The 21,768-nt window shown below is 44.5% G+C and overlaps 6 protein-coding genes across 6 annotated transcripts; 1 reads left to right on the top strand and 5 right to left on the bottom strand.

Moving 5' to 3' along the window:
* Positions 1-1,215: 1,215 nt before the first annotated feature.
* On the bottom strand, positions 1,216-2,184 carry VTP01DRAFT_6317 (uncharacterized protein; the record flags this gene model as incomplete). The annotated part of the gene is made up of 2 exons (XM_069385205.1): positions 1,216-1,812; positions 1,876-2,184. The coding sequence occupies 2 exons, from the start codon at positions 2,182-2,184 to the stop codon at positions 1,216-1,218; spliced, it is 906 nt and encodes a 301-aa protein (XP_069242690.1).
* Positions 2,185-6,498: 4,314 nt separating this feature from the next.
* VTP01DRAFT_6316 (uncharacterized protein) lies at positions 6,499-7,855 on the bottom strand (the record flags this gene model as incomplete). Its single annotated transcript, XM_069385204.1, has 2 exons — positions 6,499-7,613; positions 7,684-7,855. The coding sequence occupies 2 exons, from the start codon at positions 7,853-7,855 to the stop codon at positions 6,499-6,501; spliced, it is 1,287 nt and encodes a 428-aa protein (XP_069242689.1).
* Positions 7,856-9,802: 1,947 nt separating this feature from the next.
* Positions 9,803-12,375, top strand: VTP01DRAFT_6315 (uncharacterized protein; the record flags this gene model as incomplete). The annotated part of the gene is made up of 11 exons (XM_069385203.1): positions 9,803-10,076; positions 10,182-10,333; positions 10,435-10,616; positions 10,698-10,764; positions 10,832-11,068; positions 11,125-11,239; positions 11,297-11,441; positions 11,504-11,604; positions 11,663-12,000; positions 12,057-12,309; positions 12,371-12,375. 11 exons carry the CDS (start codon positions 9,803-9,805, stop codon positions 12,373-12,375), a joined length of 1,869 nt encoding a protein of 622 aa, XP_069242688.1.
* A 250-nt stretch (positions 12,376-12,625) lies between these two features.
* VTP01DRAFT_6314 (uncharacterized protein) lies at positions 12,626-13,165 on the bottom strand (the record flags this gene model as incomplete). Its single annotated transcript, XM_069385202.1, has 4 exons — positions 12,626-12,707; positions 12,760-12,876; positions 12,935-13,077; positions 13,139-13,165. 4 exons carry the CDS (start codon positions 13,163-13,165, stop codon positions 12,626-12,628), a joined length of 369 nt encoding a protein of 122 aa, XP_069242687.1.
* A 76-nt stretch (positions 13,166-13,241) lies between these two features.
* On the bottom strand, positions 13,242-16,469 carry VTP01DRAFT_6313 (uncharacterized protein; the record flags this gene model as incomplete). The annotated part of the gene is made up of 9 exons (XM_069385201.1): positions 13,242-13,715; positions 13,771-13,908; positions 13,972-14,156; positions 14,227-14,664; positions 14,721-14,943; positions 15,002-15,501; positions 15,569-15,701; positions 15,763-15,906; positions 15,987-16,469. 9 exons carry the CDS (start codon positions 16,467-16,469, stop codon positions 13,242-13,244), a joined length of 2,718 nt encoding a protein of 905 aa, XP_069242686.1.
* A 1,405-nt stretch (positions 16,470-17,874) lies between these two features.
* VTP01DRAFT_6312 (uncharacterized protein) lies at positions 17,875-21,314 on the bottom strand (the record flags this gene model as incomplete). The annotated part of the gene is made up of 7 exons (XM_069385200.1): positions 17,875-18,027; positions 18,090-18,305; positions 18,379-18,936; positions 18,993-20,451; positions 20,509-20,963; positions 21,028-21,222; positions 21,282-21,314. 7 exons carry the CDS (start codon positions 21,312-21,314, stop codon positions 17,875-17,877), a joined length of 3,069 nt encoding a protein of 1,022 aa, XP_069242685.1.
* Positions 21,315-21,768: the final 454 nt, after the last annotated feature.

The raw sequence follows: 21,768 nt of genomic DNA, 5'->3' as shown, positions 1-21,768 counted from the left end.
AAGCATCCAGCAAATTGAAAGAATTACGAAACATGCGCATAATGGCTGCCAAGGCATTGGTAATCACAAAGGAAGTCAACGCAAGCAAATATGACAGAGGCTTACAGGCTATAAGAAACGCCTACCACAGCCCTCATTCCAAATTGGTCACATAATCCAACACGGTTGCTTGACTACTTGAAGACACTTCATAAATCATCAAAGTAGAGATCCTTCAAGGTCTCATACGGTACTCAAGTTGTGAATGCCTCAGCTTGACTTAATCATTATTGAGATTTACCATGCACATGGAAAAAATCATCTCGCGCACCAGGCGTTTTAGAAACCATAGTTGCACAAGTAAAATCCAAAGGACTTCAGTTAAGGGCAGTTATTATAATAAGATGGTCAGTATTCATGAATTTTACAGTGCACATCATACTCACAGCTTGGAAGTCAAAGCATATAATGCTGACATGATGCAGGATAAAAGGTGTTTTTGAACTTTCGTGCGCAACCACGGTTACTAAAATACCTGGAAAGTTTTTGAGTGCGCGAGATTGGTTTTTTTTTTTTTTTTTTTTCGTTCCGCATGGGAAATTCCCTTACAAATGTATGAGGCGCTATAAAGTAAGCTCGGCGATGCAGTGGTTGAAAGGACAAATCAAGCTTTTTTAGACCGATAATATCGCCAAAAATATCTTAAGATACTTATAAGAATGACCGGATGGACCTATTGTCCTCTGTGACATCAACTAAAAAGGCCTCTCGTTGCATGATAAGGGGAAGAAATCTATCACCTTGCTAGTGCCTGCAAGTTATCCCAGACTATGTTGAGGCCATTTTACGCAGGCGGTCCTTCTTTGCATAGGCGACATCTCTCCGGAATGCATATTAAGTTACCGATGGCTCATTTAATGCTATTCATATTCTGCTACGATATATTAGCTTACCGAGAGCTTCTAACATTCGATATTCAGGAAGCAAACCGGACGATGAAATATTCATTTGCGTGTTTATGATTTTTATCTGGGTTGTGCATTCAAGATGCCTCCAATGAACCTGAAAATCTTTAATTACTGTATGCATGCTACATACTCGCCAGTACCTAGGAAGTGTCTTGAGCATCGTTTTAATTGGACAACAAAAAGGGGATTATCTAGGAGGAATAGGCGATGCGACTAGTCTGTGAAAGCATGTATGCTGCTACAAGGAATATGGATATCCATGCTATTTTTAGTGGGCCACGGGACGGCGGGAACCTTCCCCATCTGAGGATGCACTGAGCATATCGTAAGATTGAGCGTCATCCTCATGTAAAACTGAGTGTGACGACTCAAAGGTCAAATCTGAAACGTCGCTGCTTTCATGTCTTTGGTGAGTTTCGGGTGACGTCGTCAAATGAGCCCAGCTTTCCTCCGAATCAGACATGTGCGGGTGCGTGGCAATATTGGGAAACTGCATCGAGTTCTGGAAAGCTGCTGAAAGGCCATCGTCTTCCTCATCACTGCTATCGTCTGCACGCAGAGACCATGGATCTTGGATGGCATCCAGCCGAGGACCAACATCCTGTGCAACCCGAGAACCAGCCGGTGGCGGCGACAGCGGCATCTGCCAGTGCTGCTGCTCTTTGTCAGGGTTGTGGTCAGCGTGCTCGTTGTCGGGTGTTACGCCGATGATGCTGTTGCCTCGGATGGAGAGGTTCCTGCGACGGCGCTCAAGGTCCTCCTCGGCCTGGTCTAAAAGAGCCTGCTCCATTTCTAGACGTTGCCGCCTTTCCCAGATACTTCTTTCCATTTCGGACAGTTCGTATTCGGAGGCATGCTGCCAAGACTGGGCGAAAAGAATGTGTTAAATCGTTTTATCATCTGACTGGTAAATTGTATACATCCATACTTCACGGAGACTGTTGGGAACTGCCGCTGCAGTCGTGCTGCTGTGGCTGCTGTGTGGGGAAGCAGCTCCTCGTCGGTGCCTCAGTTCCGTCATGTCTTGCCGTCGTCCTGTATACCATGCTGAAGGCGCTTCATATTCATCGTCGCTGTCATGCTCGCCGCGCCACTTCTCATTATGTTGTCGTACGTATTCTTCATATTGACGACTCTCCTCTCTTTCTTCAAGGATTCTGGTGATAATCTCGTACCCGCCCCAGGCTATAAACACACTACCGACCAGAATGGCAGCTGCAATGGCCGGATGTAGCATCTTATGTACAGGTATAGATAAGTTTACTTTTGAAGAAACAAAGGGAAGGAAAAACGAAAGAGAAAAAGAGGAATAGAGGAGAAAGGGATGAGAACGGTTTTTGAAAAAAAAAAGGACCATGTGAGCTTCCTGCTGCTGCGCAGGGGCCAGTCAATCAAAGTCGAACGATCATGCATGCCCATCCCTTTCATTTCTACTTTTGACAATGCAGTGTATGATTTGAGGGAAGCGTGGTGTATCCAAAGGTGCGTGTAGGATGAAGTGCAAAATATGCTGCATTGTTGGAGTGTATTTATCGTATATCTTTTGACAAGAAAATATTCGTTTAATCAGACTTCTCGCCATATAGCATTATCTACAATTTCTGCAGCAAATGTTTACTCTGCTAAGTCTTCCCCACCATAATCTGTTGAACTCTGTTGACATGTCAAGGTATCTGTAATCTATTTGAGACTCAGTTTAGACAATGAGACGTAAACTCGGTCAAAATCTTTACATTCCGGTCATAGAGAATCATCGAAGAATAATAGAAAGGAAGCAAGAAATTAGCAACAAGATAAAGGAATATGCACTCTGCAATAATACTTACAAATACCCGGCGCAAGGCCCTATCCACTTAATTCGTGGATCCCCTTTTGCATTTTGGAGCATAGCCGTTCGGATCACCTTAACGCAGGAGTTGTGGAGAATTCATGTCTTTCTGGTGCCCTTGTAGTACGTCCCGCAGAAGTCCGTTAAGGAGACCGGGACGTGCTAACCGTAGTCTCTCTTTCACTCTGATGTCGCGAAGGCAGGGATGGTTGAACCGTAATCTCGCTTTCCCAGGATGGTTTTTAACGTCTCGATGGCTGGATAAAGCAGCGTGGGCGTTGCTGGAGTTGTAGCACATATAGCGTAATAGACACCAGATTGTCTGCAGCGTTCCAGCGCGACGGAACACATGATTATAAAACGGACAACCAACTACGCGGAGCACCTTTTCAAGCCTGTTATCCAGTCCAGTCGTATCTTGTACTGGCACCACAGGGGGTCGCTGCAGAAAACCGACTAGTTGGTCCCGGCCTTGCTTGACGCAATGACAGCACATTCTTGGGGAGAAATACTCATCGACTCTTGTAGGTTATTTGCTTGCATGCTATCGAGGCCACGGCTACGTAGCTTGTTCTTTTCGTACAGAGCATTGGCAAGCTTACATCGAGGTTTATTGGTGGTATTCCGATGACAGTCGTTGAGACGACTGAGACTGGAGAGGAGATATCTCCTAGGTATTCGGCCAAATTTGCCGTAGCAAAAGCGGCATAATCTCGTCAGACACCTTTTCATACTCCACCCTAGCGGTGGTCAGTCGCTGAGAGCGACCATTGTTAGCTGCAATTATTGTAAAACTCTCTATGAAAATATCCTGACAACTAAACTACAATGCGTTGAGTTATTGTTGTCGGAAGAGTAGGATAGTTAAGGGCATTAGACGACAATTGCACAAAACTGATATCGATTACCATTTATATGGTGAATATTTCGATGTATTTTATTGCCCTGAAGGGCTCAAATACCTGTCCACTAGGATCCCGCTCACGTGTCTAAGTGAGTCGAATACAAAATACAAGAAAAAGTCGGACGAAATGTGCAGGCCCCAGGGCAAAGCTGAGAAAATTGGCCGAGCGATTCTAGAGATGTCAATTATTATCTTGGGTCATTCAGGATTCATTTTCAATAATTACTTACTCGCCGACGTGAATAAAAAAGCCGAAAAAAGACAAAGGAACGCTAAAAACCCCGGCGTGACGTGCTGAAAAGATCAACAGTCCGCAAAAGAAGACTTTTGAAAAGTAGTACTTGCAATCATATACATACGAAGTGACAATCGCAAACAGTTCAAGATGCAAGGGCTTGATAAGTCTTCTTGGTTGCAAATTCATTACCTTGGAATACGCTAAAGAGGTTGAAGATGTAGAGAACAAGGACATAGAGATGGAAAGAAGACAGGACAGTGTAGAAGAAGATTATAAACAGATAGACAAACCTTGTGAATACAACGCAACGTCTACGACTCATTGTCGTGAATGGAGCTCTTTCTAATTCAAACATTGATTACATAACAGAAAACAGTGTAATATGTAATGATATATCAGTGTCTATATGCGTGGTATACATCGGTATGGGAAGCTGTTTCTTTCCTGTTTACAGAGATCGATTTGTGATCATAACAGCAATAGAGTATCAAAGGTATAACTGAGGACGCGAAAACCAATCAAGACAAGCGCCATATCAATCTATCTTAGCAGCAGGGGAATTTGTAAACATTGGTAAGCAGTACTAGTTGTTTGTCATGATCAATGGGTACCGGTCAGACTATCCATGTATGCACATGGCCATCAATTACACTCTTTGAATAGATGTAAAACTGTTTCACGGTATGGAATCTGTTGACAAACAATTTCAATGGTTTAGAATCTGCATTTGATCGACATGAGACCCACGAATCGACCGTTTTATCAGGTACACAAAGGTATATCTTCGAGATCAATGGAAACCGAATTCAGATGGAATACCAAAAATGTGGAAGCGAAATCAAATATGGGGTTGGGCTTCACACCACAAGATAAGGGATGCCTGTAATATACAGGCTCAATTCATTGCCCTAAATTCATTTCAGTATCCGGAACCGCGTCTTGGTGCAATAAAAGGAGCGACTGTGGAGTACAGTATTGATCTGTCAATCCATATCGTAGAATCGATGTAGTATCTAAAACAGCTGTTGAACGCTCCTTACGTCATGCAAAGACACCAATGATCATGGATTTTTATCAGTAGACGTGGTGTAACCCTCCTTGCGTTAGTTGCTGAATATCCAAAATCTTTCAAGTCCCAATCCTCAGATTGGTGTCTGTTCTATCTACCAAACTCCAAAAGTGAACATGAATTTTGTAGCTCATTTCGTGTTATACACTCTTCCATCCAACGCGTGTGGAAATTATATAAATTAGCTAACTATAGGTTTCCATCAAAAAGCCGGCCCTTGACCCACTCCTCAAACCGCTACAGCCCCTCCAGGAAAAAGGTGGCTCCACTGCGAACTTTGCCGGGAAGGAAAGGCCTCCGTTTATACAATTTTTTTGTACAGGTGTGCCATCAATATTCCATTCAGGCATTCGTAAATTTCGAACATCTGTCACACGCGATATAGCAACATAAAGTTGTCCATTTGAGAATACAGGACTTGGAAGATACAGGCCGATTGAATGAAGGGTTTGACCTGAGCTCGATGGATGGACAGATAGAAAGCTGGTTGGATCCGGAATTGCATGTGAGTGAGGTTGAAAGGTAAGCCAGTGTTTTCAGCGATCATCCGGATTCGAGGTATGTCGACCATATTTCCAGCATGTCTACCGGAGACAATTTCGGCTTGGACGAAGCACGTGTGGAGCGAGCGGCTGATCAGCCTTGTGCCGTTACATAGACCGGAAGAGACATCAATATCCCGCATGAGCAGCACAGGCTGATTCGGTTTCAAAGCAAGCTCGTGAGATGGAAAACTGGATGATTTTTTTAATAGAGACTATGTTTAGTGATAAGGAGAGAGATTTTCGTAGACACTGTCATACAAACATACCATTCAAGATAAATAGCTTCACGATATAAAAGCCTTCAAATCAATCGTTTTAGACATTTCAACGAATACTATATATGCTCGCCAGTACCAATCTGCAAAATGTAATATTTTTTCTCGGATATCTTGCAAACTGGATGTACCCTAATAAAATAGTAAGTCTCAAGTCGCGTATCCTCAAAGTCGGCGCCAGAGACTCGCAATAAACTATCGACTGAAAAGTATAAAATAGCAGTGGTGTCGAGGTTAAAGTATACATAAAAAGCTACAAGGCAATATAAAATGCGAGGCAAGCATAGAAGGGAGGTTGGAGAACTCAAGGGTTCATGTGCTTGATGGCATCAAATGTTTGCCCTGTCTTTTTATGCACAAGTGATATACTGAGGAGAAAGGATAAATGCTATCATCTAGTCCATATCTCTGCTGTACATGTGGCAAACCTAAACTTCCTGAGGCGATTGCATCCCGCCAGATACTTAGCTAATCTAGGCCATTGACATCCTTTTAGGATCATTTCACTTTCATGGAAACTGCTTTATTTCGGAGAGTACGCATAAAGACAGCCTGTTCACTGTTACTAGATATTATATTTTAATGATAAAAGAGGAAGACAATGTACGCTAGTTTAAATAAACAAAATGTCTCAAGGCAGCTACGTAGATTCCTGTAAAGGATACTGTCTAAGCAAAATCGCTAGTATTTTACTACTGGTGGGGAGCACCAAGCATGGAGCTGACACGCTTGAGCTTCTCAATTTCGTTGCCGTTCAGTTGCAAGCTTGGTCGCACAGCTGCTGCGTTGCTGTCATTGTCATCTGTCTGGGCAACGCAGTGACGCGGGAAGACACCCTTAATATTGCCACGCGATAGGTTGATACCTTGGCACCAACCGTCATCGTATTCAATCAAAATTTCAACCTTGTCACCAGGTTGGATATCAATCTCATCGCTCAGAGTAGGAGTATAGGTTGAGACGACAGTGTAGACGCCGAGCGACTGCATAGGTGGAGTCTGAGGAGGCTGTGGTGGACTAGCAGGTTCCGGAGTAACAGCAGCAGGTGTAGTCACTGCCGTGCCTGCGGCGGCGACGCCAGCCAGGGCCGGAGTGTAGCTCTGGTGTGGTTGCGAGGGGTAAACATTTTGTGTATATTGCCCAGAGGATCCATATGCGTTTTGATCCTGGTACTGTGCATTGTTCTGGTATGTATTTGTAGCTGGAGTCGAGGCAGCAATAGGAGGCATCTGAATCATGGGCTGCGTATTGGTCATGTATGCGGCGTGCGGAGGAGGAGGGTCGTGGCTGCCAAAGCCCATAGTGAACGGATCAGGTTTCTTGTACAGCTGTTCGCGTTGACGAGCAGCTGCCCGTCTTTTGCGTACAATCAAAAAAGCGCCGATACCGGCAACGCACGCAAGCACAGCAATCACGATCCCAGCAACGGCACCACCAGAGATACCTGACGAGTCAGAAGAGGATGCATTAGAAGCGCTCGAAAAGCTCGAAGACGGGGTTGAAGACGAGACTGTAGCAGATGCAACGTGAGTGCTCGATGGGCTAAAACCGTTGAAACTCATGCCTGCTTTAGATGACGCTATGTTTGATGCTGTCGAAGAAGCCTGCGGTGTTGCAGACTCGTTATTGTTATTGGCTTGCTTCGTGTGCGAAGAAGATGCCTTCTCGCTAGTCTTGTGCGATGCAGCCTGCGTCGTTGAAGGTTTTGCGTCTTGCTTTTCTGTAGTGGTCGCTGTGTTAGCCTTTGTCGTAGCTTGTTCCTTTTTGTTGGTTTCCGTGGCCTTCGCACCAGCTGCATTTTTCGTTTCTGCAACATGCATTTAATTAAAGGATAAATTTCAAAACTTCATCCAAAAATATCCATATTCTTTCTTTACCTGTTGCTTTTTCAGCATTGCTGGTGTGTTGAGCGTTAGCATCCGAGCTACTTTCAGCGCGTTTAGCTAAGTGTTCGTCAGGCACCCAAACAGGCTTAGCATATGCATTCTCGAGCACAGTAGCTATGGAAACCAAGATGGCGGCTGCCGATGGTGTAAGGTTTCGGTTCATGGTGCGCAGAGCAAGGGAAAGGAATTGTGAGGGGACTGCTCAGCAGGCAGGAATAAAGAATGAATGACAATTTGACGGCGGAAAGTAAGGCTGTAAAAGGGTCTGCCTTATACGAGAAAGACCAGGAGAGTAATAGTGTGATAAAGGAACGAAGCCTTTTTCGAGCTAAAAAGAGAGGAAGGAGTCGAAAATCCTTTTTTCGTTCACGTTGCACAAGCTTTAATGAAAGCAAGGGAACTATAAGTATTAGACGACTCGAACTCTTGGATTGTCGCTTGTTTTTCTCTTACTTCTATCTATACTGCTCGTCGTTCCCCAGCCACTAGATATTCGACTGTAAAGAAGTCGCTTGTTTGCTAGCGCATTATCACGGCAGCAACGTCCCGCGTCACCGACTGATCCCAAAATGGACCTTGCATAGGCAACGCATCAAAAAAGTGATCGACATTTAAGACAGATGCCGCAAAGATCATTCAATGATTTTACCGATCCAACGCAGGTCGCGCATCTTTCCTCGCCGGTTTGAACGATATTTTGGCAGACCAAGTTCTACAGCGTGGATATGTCGGGGTTTCACCTATATTCCTGTACAAATCGGGAATCAAGCAGGCAGCAAGGATCTGATTATACAGACAAGTCACCAACCCATTGCTATCGTCTAGCCGATTTCGCGAGTTTACTTTCTATCCCCTCTTAATCGTCGTTTGTTTATTGTTTGCATTAAAATCCGTAATGACGTACTGTTTGTATTTGTTGCCAAAGTCCCTCGCATTTCTGGAGTAATTGGCGCACAGCAAGATGGACAAATTAGGTCGACACTGTACATATCCTTGATTACAGTCTTTTTTTTATTCGTTGCAAGATCTTGTTTGGTCTATGACCCTGGATGGCCGTTCCTTGCAGGAAAAGGCGCGCAGCGTTGCAGCAGTTGAGCAATCTTGCCTTCATCTCATGAATGTGACGTGCTAGACCGAAAAAGAAAGGTAGAATAAATTTCAAAGGGATTATATTGCAACAATCACTAATCATTTTCAATGCAATGTAAAGCAACAAAATGCGTGAAACCAAAACAGCATCCTTAGATTCGCACCATGCAGGTTTGCATCTTCGAAACGGAATCGAAAGAGATCTAAGTACAATAAGATCGAGAGCATTATGCTACCACAAACCATTCATGACGCGATACCTTGAAACAGATTCTCGCTATCTGATTTCTCTTGACGGGCTTTAATACACTGACAAGCTGCTTTTCGACGTTTCTATCGCATTTACAGTCCTAGCGATTATAAAGTTCAAGTTTCGAACAAGATCAAATATATTGGGTACCTGAGATGTACACCTTTCATCCGTGTCAACAACGACGGCTCTGCGATCTACCTCTGCCATTTCAAGACCCTATCCACACAGTATTGGCATATCTGGCAATGTCCCTCTAACATTTCCTCGCTTGCCGTTGCTGACCGTGATCAGTGGAATTCTCACATCGTCCAGGAAGTTTGACAGTGTCCATTATTTGTACGTGGGACACTAAAGAACTTGGTTCTCATATCTTGTAATCATTCGCCGTCTAGCAGCATCTCCGTGTGTATATGCAAAATATTTTCAAACATTTGCAGTTTTGTGAACAAATGCGACGACAGAAACCAGAATCTCTGTAGTGCGTTGTGCCCGTCTACTCATAGAAACCAAATAGAAAAGATTGCTTAATCTCGATCTTGCATCGCTTCCTTTCCTATGGGCTCCAGATCACCTAGTACCTACAATTGACAGCACATTCTTTCATATTTGCGCTTGGAGTGACTAGTTGGTGTGAGAGAGTTGTGCAGATACGGGACCAAAATTCACGCAAAGTGGAAGTTACGCTGTGACAGACAATCTCAATTTCGAGACCGACCAGTTTCCTCTTTTTTGCATACCATTGCTCGTTTTTGCCTCCGTTTTTACGACATGGAAATCGACGCCACGACGCCCGCTCCATCTCCCCCTCCCACTGATGCCAACGCAACAGAATACATGGACGAAGACCCGATCAAACCATCCTCTGAGACGTCTACCGAGGCTCAAGGAGACCAAGATGAACTGTACACTGTAGCTCTGCTTATTGATGAATTGAAGCACGAAGATGTCCAGTATAGACTCAATGCAATGAAAAACCTTGTCGTTATCGCCAAGGCTCTTGGTCCGGAACGGACACGAAATGAGCTTTTGCCGTTCTTGCAAGGTGCGTTTCGTTCCTTACATTTCGACCGAAAGAATCAGCAAAATCTCTCTTGCTGTCGTCAATTCCCCAACTCTGTCTTGAAATCTTGCTGACAGGATTGTATAGAATGCATTGACGATGAAGACGAAGTATTGTCGGTCTTGGCTGACGAGTTATCAAAGCTGACAGAAGCGGTCGGTGGTCCTGAATACAGCTACTTTCTCCTTACCCCCCTCGAAAACATTGCAGCTGTAGAAGAGACATCTGTGCGAGAACAGGTACGCGTACGCTCGAGAGAGGGAAAAAGAAAAGAGCATGAACAAATAGGGCATTCATCTGGACACAATACGCATATATGCTGACACTGGTCGATTATCAGGCCGTCGCATCGCTATGCCAGCTCGTTGTTACATTGCCGCCAAATCATGTGGAACAATATTATCTACCATTGCTCAAGAGACTGAGCTTGGGCGAATGGTTCACGAGTCGGACGTCTGCCACCGGTCTCTATGCCGATGCATATTCCAAGGTCCCCGCCAACACGCAAAACGAGCTTCGAAGGTAAAAACAACGCGCAATTTCGCGATTTGTTGTTTCTTTTTTCTCTTTCTTTCTCGTGCTAATATATCAGTACGCTTGCAGCATGTTTGCCCAGCTAGTAACAGATGAGAGTCCCATGGTCCGACGTGCTGCTGCAAAAGCGCTAGCTGTAAGTATTATTATTCAACATTTTCACAACTGTGTAAAGCATCGCTTTATTTACCTTGTCAAAACAGAAATTTGCAGCCCCAATGGGAACCGAAAATGTATTAAAGGAGGGACTCGGCTTACTACAGAAATTAGCTCAAGATGCACAGGACTCTGTACGCCTGTTGGCCGTAGAAGATCTTATTGCATTCGGCAACTTGTTCACTCGAGAGCAAAATCAAGAGTATCTGCTCCCTATATTTCAAGCTCTAGCACAAGATAAATCTTGGCGAGTGCGGTATATGGTTGCTTCTGAATACGTCGAGGTAAAGCGTAGTTTCTTCAAATCCTATTCAGCAGACTTATGCTTTAATTTGGCAAGATTGCTCAAGCGTTCGGTGATGCTATTGTGCAAGAGCATTTTACAGCACCGTTTCTTGGATTCCTCGACGATGCCGAAGGGGAAGTCCGAACTGCTGCAGCTGGGCGTATCACCGGTATGTAAATTGATGTATCTAGGCAAATACAGAACGACCGACTCAGTCCCTTGACAGGCTTTGCCAAGCTTGTGGACAAGAAGGTCGTTATCGAGAAACTGCTGCCTCGCGTGAGAGATCTTGTAGAGGATGAGAATCAGCATGCCCGTGCAGCGCTTGCAAAGGAAGTTAGTGGTTTGGCTGTCATCGTAGGTCAAATGCCGTAAGTCCATTGATCATATCATCTCTTTACATTAATATATTGATTGATCGTTGACCACATAGTACAATGGAGTACTTGCTACCTACATTTTTACAGCAACTGACAGACGAGTTCCCAGATGTGCGGCTGAACGTTATCTCTAGCCTAGATGAAATCAACAAAGGTAACGTGAATATACTGGCAGCTTAATGCACCGATATCTGATGTTTGCCACCATCTAGCTATTGGTGTCGAGCGTTTATCGCAAGCACTCTTGCCTGCCATTGTTGAATTGTCCGAAGATAAGCAATGGCGTATCCGTCTTGCAATCATTGAGTATATCCCTCTCCTGGCCAAGCAGTTCGGCCCTCAGTTTTTCGAAGAAAAGCTCATGGACCTCTGCATGAAATGGTTGCGGGACAAGGTATTCTCTATCCGGGAAGCTGCAACGGCCAATCTTCAAAAATTGACAGAGGTCTTTGGCGCTGATTGGGCTGAAGAAGCAATCATTCCGCGAGTGCAGTCTATGGCCACAGATGATAATTATCTGCATAGAATGACAACGATTTTTGCATTGACTGTAAGCTGGAATCCACATTGGTCTTGAGCGCTTCTAATCTTTTTCTAACTATCTAGACAATGGCCAACTCGTTGCCATCAAGCACAATCAAGGATTTGGTGCTACCTACCGTCATTGAACTTTCTAATGATCCTATTCCCAATATCCGGTTCAACGTTGCAAAATCCCTAGAGACAATGATACCAATGCTCAAACAGAACCAGGCTATGCAGGAACTGGTGCCTAGCATGGCAAAACCAACACTTGAAAAACTTTGCACAGACGAGGATGGAGACGTCAGGTTCTTTGCCACACGCGCATTGCAAGTTGGTACGCAGTTGTCTTGAATCTCAATTTTTTGGTCTGCTAACTCGTCATTTTCTGGTTCCAGTGTAATTAAACAACTATAAAAATAACTCAAGACTATTTCTTGATGAGGATGATGGCCATTTATGACATAGCAGCGTCCTGTTTTATTGTATGGTGCACGATGAACTGGCAATAACGGTAATCCCATCACCGTCTTTTGTATATTAAGAATCAGTTAAAGTATTAGTCCCTTTTGTTCTGTTGGTTATTGGTTTTGATTTTCATAGCGGATCATACTGCAATCTTGGATCGGATCGCTTGCTCCTCTCTTTTTTTCTTATCCGAGCATCTCTGTGACATCCAAATCGAAGATACTCTTGGGATCCTTGCCCAACTTTGTCCGAGTGTCCTTGATAACTCTACAGCTCGCTTAGTAGTTGCTCTTGCTCACCTCCCACATGCAAAACTTACCTATTATCCACACGGATATCTTCCGTTTCTATTTCCAATTTGGGTTCTGGTGTTACGGCTTCAATCACATAGTGATTGTCACAATGCGGACAGTACTCATCCTCATCCTCATAGTCTCTATAGGCATATTTTATATGAGTCGAGATATCAAATTTCGAAGTAGTTCGGTGCCTACGTCATGTCCTTTCTAAAACATTTTTTGCACTTTTTGCAAGCAAACACCATCTCGTTGGTCTTGCGTAGAGGATGATCAGACACCTCGGCGTGGCATTCGGCACAGTCGAACCAGCGTCGGCAGCACTGGGCACGAATGGCTACCTGGGACAATGGCTTAATCTGAAGGCCGTGTTATGGATGTCACGCTAGACTGCAAGGCTACCTGAGCGTTCAAAATGTGTTTGCACATCGAGTAGGGTATAAGGAGTAGAAAAAAAGGAACGTGAATGAGTGCTCAACTCAGCAGTCCTTGGACCGCATGCTATTTATTGACACTTTGCACGCAGAAAACCGAGCCATTGAAAGTAGCTCATGCCAGAGCTGACCTGGTCTTGATTGGCACCAGCTGTCGCAGGCCCATGTGCTAATCTGTCCTCCAACAAGCGACTCAGAAACATGCTTCGCAGTACAGGATCACCATCCTCCTTGACTACAAATAGAGTCGGATAATAGCTGCTTGAGCGGCTGGTACGCAAGTGGTGAATAATGGCAGATACTCGTTGTGAAAACGTATTCTTAAGCGTCGGCAACCCAGGGATCTGGCCGGATTGTACCTGCCCGATGTTTGGCACACCAAGCAAATCCATGCACAGCTGAGGAACTGCATCCTTGCCGATCCACAAATAGATCCGCTCGCCGTCCTCCAGCAAGAAGCAACCATGACGTTCTAACTTTTCACTTGATAAGTGTAATCTCGGTGGCAGAACCATTTTTCCGGTACTTGGATCCACTGCGCCAACCTATGCAGAATATTAGCCATGCTCTCATTTTTCTAATGCGCATCAGTAGACTTACAGTATGCGACATATTGTGTAATGAAAAGAAGCGCGGCACTACCAAATTTTTCCAATCATCCATGCGCAGTGTTCTCAGCAAAATAGTACTCGAGGCACGAATATCCATAGGAATGACGGGTGCTTCATTGAAAGCCTCCTAGAATAGACTCAGTCGTTTGATATGTGTATCCGGTCCATCTGGAGCCTGCTAACAACTTACGGTCTTTAGGACACCAAGAATGACGAACGGCAGCAGAGCAAGATTCCGGCATAGACTAAGCCTAGCTGCTCCTGAAGCAACTGATCCCATCACTTCGCGACCATAGGCGGCGCTGATTTCCACCATCCGCTTAGCCAAAAATTCACGTGCATCTTTGAGTTTGTTTGTCACGGCCTTGTCAATCGCTAATGAATAAATTTCCCCATTGAGCTCGGATATCGCAAAATCATTGCATCATTATCATATTCGAAATACCTTGATGGCACAACGCTCTTGCAATGGCCAACTGATCCGCCGAAGAAAACAGATCAGCGACGGTCTTTGCGACCGGCAGACAAAGATTCATAACACGGATGCGACGCTCGCCAAAGCTTGTCGTATACAGCAATGCGGTTTGGAAATAGACATGTGATGCTTGAATATCTTCTTCAATGCCGAGATCTACACAGTAAGAGTGGTTTCGAGGAACGTTTGGCAATGCCATGATATCTGGCACTCGCGTGGTACAATTGCCGTGGAATGCCTGGCAAACAAGACCGGGAGAGCAGCGGGTGCGCATGACAGCTTCTAACCCGATCGGCTCACGCAGCAAAGACTTGATCTCCTCCTTCAACCGCTGCGTATCTCCCATATTGTTAGCACTAAATCGGGGATAAAAATGGGTTTGGCCACCCGTGAACCGTGGAATGACATCTAACTTCTAGCATTAGCATCCGTCAAGTACGTATTCCCTTGTTTTATCCACTTGCTCAATGTCGATACATCAGCGTGTTGACCACCCAATATAAACATATCAGCGCAAACTTGAGCTTTGGCGCATTCATTTGCAAAATTTCGATAAAATGAGCTTGTGGGTGTCATGATTGCACAGTCAAGGATAGGTTTTTTGTTTTCATCAACAGGCTTGACAGCTCCTTCACCGATATTGGGTAGGCTTGCTTGGAAACACATGATTTTACCTCCCGTGGACGACTAGCCCACTCCATATCAGCATCTCTAGACAAAATGATAACTTAGTGCTCTATCTTACCAAAAGCTTCTTTGCAGCTTGTAGTGCGACTCCTAGGCAATTGTTTGCCACGCGAGTTTCATTGTACATGGTTTTCATCCTTTCCAAAAGATCTCGCAGTAAAGTCTTCGCTTCCGTAAGATCGACAAGCAAGTCCCCTGCGGCACGCGGCAAGTAGACATCGCTGAGATCGCCGACCACCAACATCTCTGGCTCGTCTCCAACTAGCTTGTAAAATCCAACAGCATTGTCCACAGTGATTATAGCTACTTTGGTGCGACCATCTTCGTTGGGTATATTATCCAAAGATTCCAATATTGAAGTAATGACGATTGGTATTACACCGCTTTCGATTGCTCGGAACGATGTATCGATGACAAAAACAAACGCTGGTGGTTGCGGTGGTCGCACCATGTATTCTGCAGATGCAATGAAATCGACGCAACCATAGTTCAATTCGGCTCGAGTCCATCGATCTACAGGCTGTTGGCTCGTAGGATCATAGTCGAATCCGGTGGGAACTTGCAGAATTTCGAGGGTCAGCAAGCGTATATATCCCAGCCAGCAATCATCATAATTAGTTCCTACCATCATTTCCCAAACCGCACATATTACACGTCCATTTGAGTGCTCCCTGTGTAAACTGAACGAATGGGTTAATGTAGGTTTTGCAACGAGTGCACCGAGCGACAATGGTGTCCGTCACGACAGGAACATCCTCCTACGTTATCAATTGGGTATTAAAGTCTTGCTTGCCACATATGTATCTATGATGCACCTACGTCAGGCCAAGGATAAGGCTCGATCACCAGTGAAAGCGGCAGCTTGGATTTTTTTAGCAAAGAATTAGATGCTGGGATAGCGTTAAGAGTACAGCGTTTCATGGAAGGTCTAGTTTGCGCAAAAGGAGATGAAGTGGCAGTGATCTATAATCCAGGTAGAAACGAGTTCAGTTACTTCGAAGATCATGCATGTAATTGCCATTGCTTCTTTGGACAACATTTACATTTTGCGTGGTTTGCGGAGCAGGTGGAGCGTTATCCATATCAGCAATTAGTGGAGGCTGGCCGATAAGTGATATATCTTCCCTCGTCGCCGGTAAAGGCTTGTTGTATATGTTCATGTCAGCCACACCATTCACAAGTCCAGCATATGCATTGTTGTAATACTGCTGCTTAGGAGATGGTACCGCAGCCGGTGCAGGTGAAAACGTTGGTTGTTGCACAGCAGACTGATCTGCTACGGCATATGCAGGATAATGTCGTTTGGTACGTCGTGCCGGATTGTCCATGGCAGGCGACGCGGATCTGCTGTTCGGTCCTGGAACGCCAGGCTGCATATGTGGTGTGGACGGTGACGACAAGGCGTTTGCGTTGGGTGGCGTAGGCACCTGTGGAGGCAAAGGCGATCTCCCACGCGCTGGAGGAGGTCCACTCAAACCATTGGCAGCCGGATGCACGACATTAGGATAGTGGTAATTTTGGCTCATCTGCGCTGCTGCTTGTAAGGAAGAGACAGGACAGCCTGACAGACTCTTAATTCAGCTGATTCTCTTTTCACAAGTTTATTGTCCCGCTCAAGGCGGGAGCCGCGCATCCTGTCGGGGTATGGGCAGACGCAGGCACAGCAGGTTTTTGCAAAGTGTACAAAAGTACATAGGGAGGTGCTCCAGCTAGGCACCGTAGGCAGTTTAACGTCATGCCCCGGACGGAGGGTGCTTCTATATACAGAGAGCTCTTTAGGTAAACCGATATGCACTTGCAAGCAGAATTATGTCACATACAAGCCCAAACGCCATAGAGAGTGAAAATGAGTTGAGCAGACAATTTCGAAGCGCAGAGCTGGCGAGGAAAAACCGGAGAAGGACAACAGACAGAGCATCATCATCTGGAAGCAACAGCTTGTTTCGTATATTCTGTACATAGCACACGATATGTCAAAACGCCCAGGCAAAGTCCTGAATGGGTAAAGAAGCTCCATGCATCATAGATAAGACCGATCCGAGTGGCTGCAAAGATCATGACATTCTGTAAGGAGAACTTGCACTTGCAATACTAGATCAAGACGGGCCGGTCGTTTTGTATGAAAATGTATGAATGGATAGAGACCTTGTTTGCAGACGACAGAGGCAGAGGCAAGTTCGCAATTGTCTCTAGCATTGTATTATGAAATGAAAGAATGGGTCTGGAATTCAAGATATTATTCAATAGGAAAATCGATGTATAGTTGAAAAGGTTCAAGAACCACGCTATGATCACCTCGTTTCTAACCCACGAGCGTGGTCATGCTTACGATGTTTTCATTGTTTATTTATAGTGAGCATCTCCAGTTTATCACCCACAGACTAGGGGCTCTTAGTTCTGATCAATTACCTGTATTGGGCTGGTCATTCTTCGTGTTTGAGTCGTGTTTGGAAATGTTGTCAATCATCCATGAAAGATATAGACGGACCCCAGCTCTTAAGGAGCGTGCCATTTGGGACGGCACTGGTTATCATTTGGTAACGTTTCATCAACGTCTGGTTATTTCAGTGCATTTTTCCCGAAGTGGATCTGGATGCTGAATGTCATTCGTCGTGTCATACATTCCTAGATGTGCAAATATCCTCCTTCATAATTAATTTTTGTCTACTTTCCGCGCAAAATTACTTTCAATGAAAGCATATTCTGCCCGATGTGTGCCGATGTGTGCATAGTGAATCAATGATGTTCGTAGTCAGCAGTCATCGGTATAAAGCCACAGAGATGTTAAAGATATAGCTATTTGTGCAGCATAAACCGTCTTCTAAGTATCGCTGATAACAGAGGTTTATGCACGCACGCGCAACAGTTAATCCAGACAAGTAATGATGGCTCTTATATCCAATACAGCATGCAAAAATAGACCTCTTTATTTTATTTTATGTAGAACTTTATCAGGTCAACTTGTTCCTGCTGCAACAAGGGGTATATGTTTGCTGCTAGAAATTCTTGGCCCGCGATTCGCTGCAGTTTTGCAAGTATCTGGACTGTCGATCGTCGCACGGATGCTGCACTGTGATTGATCCCCTAGTGTTTGCGTTTAGTAAGATTGTCCAGATGCACATTCATTCACAAGGTTAATCACCTACCTTTAAAAAGATGCCAAGATTTTCGCCCTCAAAAAATACTTGAACAATGTCTTTGTTTGTTCGCTCAAGGATGGGTTGCAAAAGCTGCAATAGTGCATTCATTCTAACATGGCTATCCTGATTTTCACGAAGCAAAAACCAAAGCACTTGCAGCGCTGTTCCAGTTGCTACTGTGCCAAGTAAGGTGCCAAACACTTCTTGTGATTCTGAAGATACCTGCATCACATGATAGTTATATTCGTTGATGGCTACGATTGGCGTACGCAGAAGGGCATTAAACTGCACTTACCTCGTTATCGATATCCGATATTCTGGATAGCAATGCGTCAGCCAGGATCAAGACAATCGATTCGTCCACACAAGCCGTCATTTTTTCATATTGCTGAATTATGCCACGTTGATTTTGTAGCAAGTGGCCAAGCAACGATAATGTCGATATTCTGCGATAAGCAGAGGATTTTGAGCCAACTAGGACCATGATAAGAGCTTCTAACAATGAAAAGAAGCGATCACCAGCCCATAGGTGGATATTACTTGCTTCATCTGCTGTTAATACCGGTCTCGCTTCTGAGAGCTTGTGAGCAATCACGAAGGCTGCATCTCCATTTTCCGCGGATTGCTGTATATCTTTGATGCAATGCTTTAAAATTCGGATTTGCTCCTTGTCGCCTTTTGGAAGAGGGCCCAGTTTGCGGCGTTTTTGGACTATAGAACCCTCGTCCGAAGCACTACGTTTCTCTATTGCCGATGTTGCCTCCGTAGTTTCCGTTTTTGATACTTGCGCTTCCTCTGGCTGAGATACTTGTAATTCGGATATGACTTGAAATTCTATGTTGTTATCTTCTTGCTGTTCACTCGGTTGTCAGCGCCAGATCATAGTTTATCTAGTTTTATACCAGCTACCTTGTTTCCTTCATTCATATAAGGCGAGCTGTCAAGATCGAAAATAGGTTCATCAATATCTTGAATCATTTCAGATACTTCGATATTTTCGTGTGCAAATGTGTCTAACGGCATCACTTCTTCTGCGACGGTTTCCTCCTCAATTCCTTTGGCGATATCCATCGCTAGATGAGAAACTGGTGGCAAATTCTCTGGAGGTCCAGGATTTTCAACAAGCTGGATTGAGCATACGCTGTTGCTGAAATCTTCCTGTCGATCTTGTCCATTAACTAGCTGTTTTTCTGGTTTTTCTTCTTCCTCTTGCTTCTCCACATCCTGCCGCTGGTGCTGGTGCTGGTGCTGATGCTGGTGCTGATGCTGAGACTCCTCGTCATGCTCTTCTGTCTGTAGGCTCAATAGCTTGTCAAGTATGTCTGAGTGCGCAAGAGAGACAGACTCGTAAACATGCTCGTTCGCTAACCGTAACCGTTCAAATATTACTGAAATGTGTTTTACCAATGCTGGGAATGGTATTATAGCATTCGATAATGAAATAAGTCTTTCGAGGTAGAAGTTTACATTTTCACTCAGCTCAAACCATCTGGATGCTGATTGAGTCTCATCGTCCTTGTTAACGAGCCATGGCTTGCCTGTTTCGTGCAAGTCTGAATCTATTTCTTCCGCAAGGCCAATATGTTCACATATGATTTCATTTATCCATTGCAGAATGGCGAGCACGAATTCTTCGTCAATATTCGAATGGGTATATGTCGTAAGCAATTCCAAAAGCCGCGCAGGTAGCTGTGCGTCTTTGCTGCCATGGATCAATTTGAGTTTGCATAGACCCTTTCGATACATTTCTTTTCTCGTCTTCTCGGTAACGTTTGTTGCTTTGCGATTGCTATGCGATATGTAGATAGGTATGTACTGCATCGGTCCAACAATGTGAGGCAAGACACCGGCAGTGAATTCCCAACTAGTGAGAATTTCATCTAGTTGGGTATCCGCACCGCTAGTTAGAAACTCTAGAAATATAGGTGCAAGATCGATACGCGGAGGAATACTTGGTGGTAGCATTTCTGCACAAGTGAAATCGCAAGGCCAATCACGCAGAGTTTCCTCTAGTCTTAAAATGACTTTGGATACCGCATCAGCTTTGCCAGCTTTCAAAGCTTGTACCATATCTCTTGCGTCATCCTGCACCGTGATTGGATAACTGGGAATCCTGGATGGTCTCGTAGCCGTACTGTGAGGTATGAGGCTTGCAGTGCGTCGATTTAATGGACTGTTCGGAGTGAAGTTGGAAGAAGAGGAAGCTGTCGGAAAAGACGTTGCTCGTTGTAGTTTTGGTATAGCATTAGATGCAATTGAACGATCTGAAACGTTCAATTTGCTTGTAGAACCACATCCTCGGTTCGGTACTTGTGTTTTGAGCTTGCAAAGCTGTTTCTGCACTGAAGGATCCAGTCGTTTCAATAACCTATCAATCTCCACCTCAGTCCAAAGATTTCAATCTCTCTAAATGATCAGAGCTTACCTTTGGGCACGAGCGGGCCAGCGCTCCTGCAAATCTCGATATATTTGGCGGCAGATATCCCGAACGCTCGGCGCAGCATCCGGTAGACTTTTTGTTAAACATGATTCAATGATATCTAGACCTCCAGATTTTTCCAGCGCTGGATTATTTCCGTGCGTTTGCAGAATTGTTTTCATGTACACTGCTGCAAACTGTCGCGTCTGCGTGTTCTTATCATTAAGCATATCACTTAGGAACTTGAGTGTCTTGTGTCGTAGCGGTGTAGAAGCAAGATAAATAGTGGTTGAATCCATCGACTTTGTGGCAATTATCTTGCGTGTGCTGTTTGCGCATTTTAGCAACGTCAGTAAGAGATTTTCGTTCGTGTAGCTATCGAGATGGTATCCTATGCACAAGCTTATGTCTGCAACTAACGCTAGTGTTTCCATTGCCAATGTGGTACGCAGACTGTTCACCTGCAAATTGCATTGATGAGTATGGCTTCCAGGAACAACAAACTCGCCTCTGTAGATGACGTACGGACTGTATAATCCCATCTGCCATATCATGTATCCCTACAGATAACGCATCCGCCCATTTTCTATTTCCTCTTAATAGTCCACGAAGCTGTCGAGCTGCCTTTTCGCGGGCTTCCCAGTTGCCCTCATGCTCTTTCCCTGCATAAATCTTGCTCAAGATCGACAATTCGAGTTTGAGGTCTTCAACAGTTGCTAGCTTTTAAGGTTGCTACTCTCAATACAAGGTCACTGCCGCCTGCATCGTTCCTTTTGTACCTCAATTGAAGTCGCATGTTCCGCAGGTTTCATGTCTGAGTTGCCATGCAATATGAAGGTGTGATAAATACAGGAATTTTACTCGACGTTTGCATATTATAACAAGCTGGAACTAAATTTTGATCATCTGTATTCTTCCAACGAAGTTTGAGAATAACAAGTATCCGAAATATGAAACCAATCTTCACGCCTTCAATGCCACAAAATATACACTTGGATAGATCCAAAATTACCGCTTAAGGTAAACATCATACATATAAGCCTATGCGTATTGCTTGCTATCAGGCAGTATACTAGTACGTCTCTCGTAACAAACGCTCTGTGCCGATGGTAGTTGCAATGCCACAACGATTGCATATTCAACACGGCTAAATGATGAACAACTAAGCTAAACTCTGCGTTTGCTTTCTAGGCTGAGAGATTGCTGTCATTTGGATAAACCAGTATTCAACAGGGAACTCTTTCTAAGAATGCATACGTTGATGAA

The sequence above is a fragment of the Rhizomucor pusillus genome, assembly GCF_041956525.1.
Source record: "Rhizomucor pusillus strain CBS 183.67 unplaced genomic scaffold VTP01scaffold_3, whole genome shotgun sequence".
NCBI classification, from domain to species: Eukaryota; Fungi; Mucoromycota; class Mucoromycetes; order Mucorales; family Lichtheimiaceae; genus Rhizomucor; species Rhizomucor pusillus.
The sequence above is the reverse complement of the archived record's forward strand: the minus strand, read 5'-3'. Positions and strand labels throughout refer to the sequence as shown.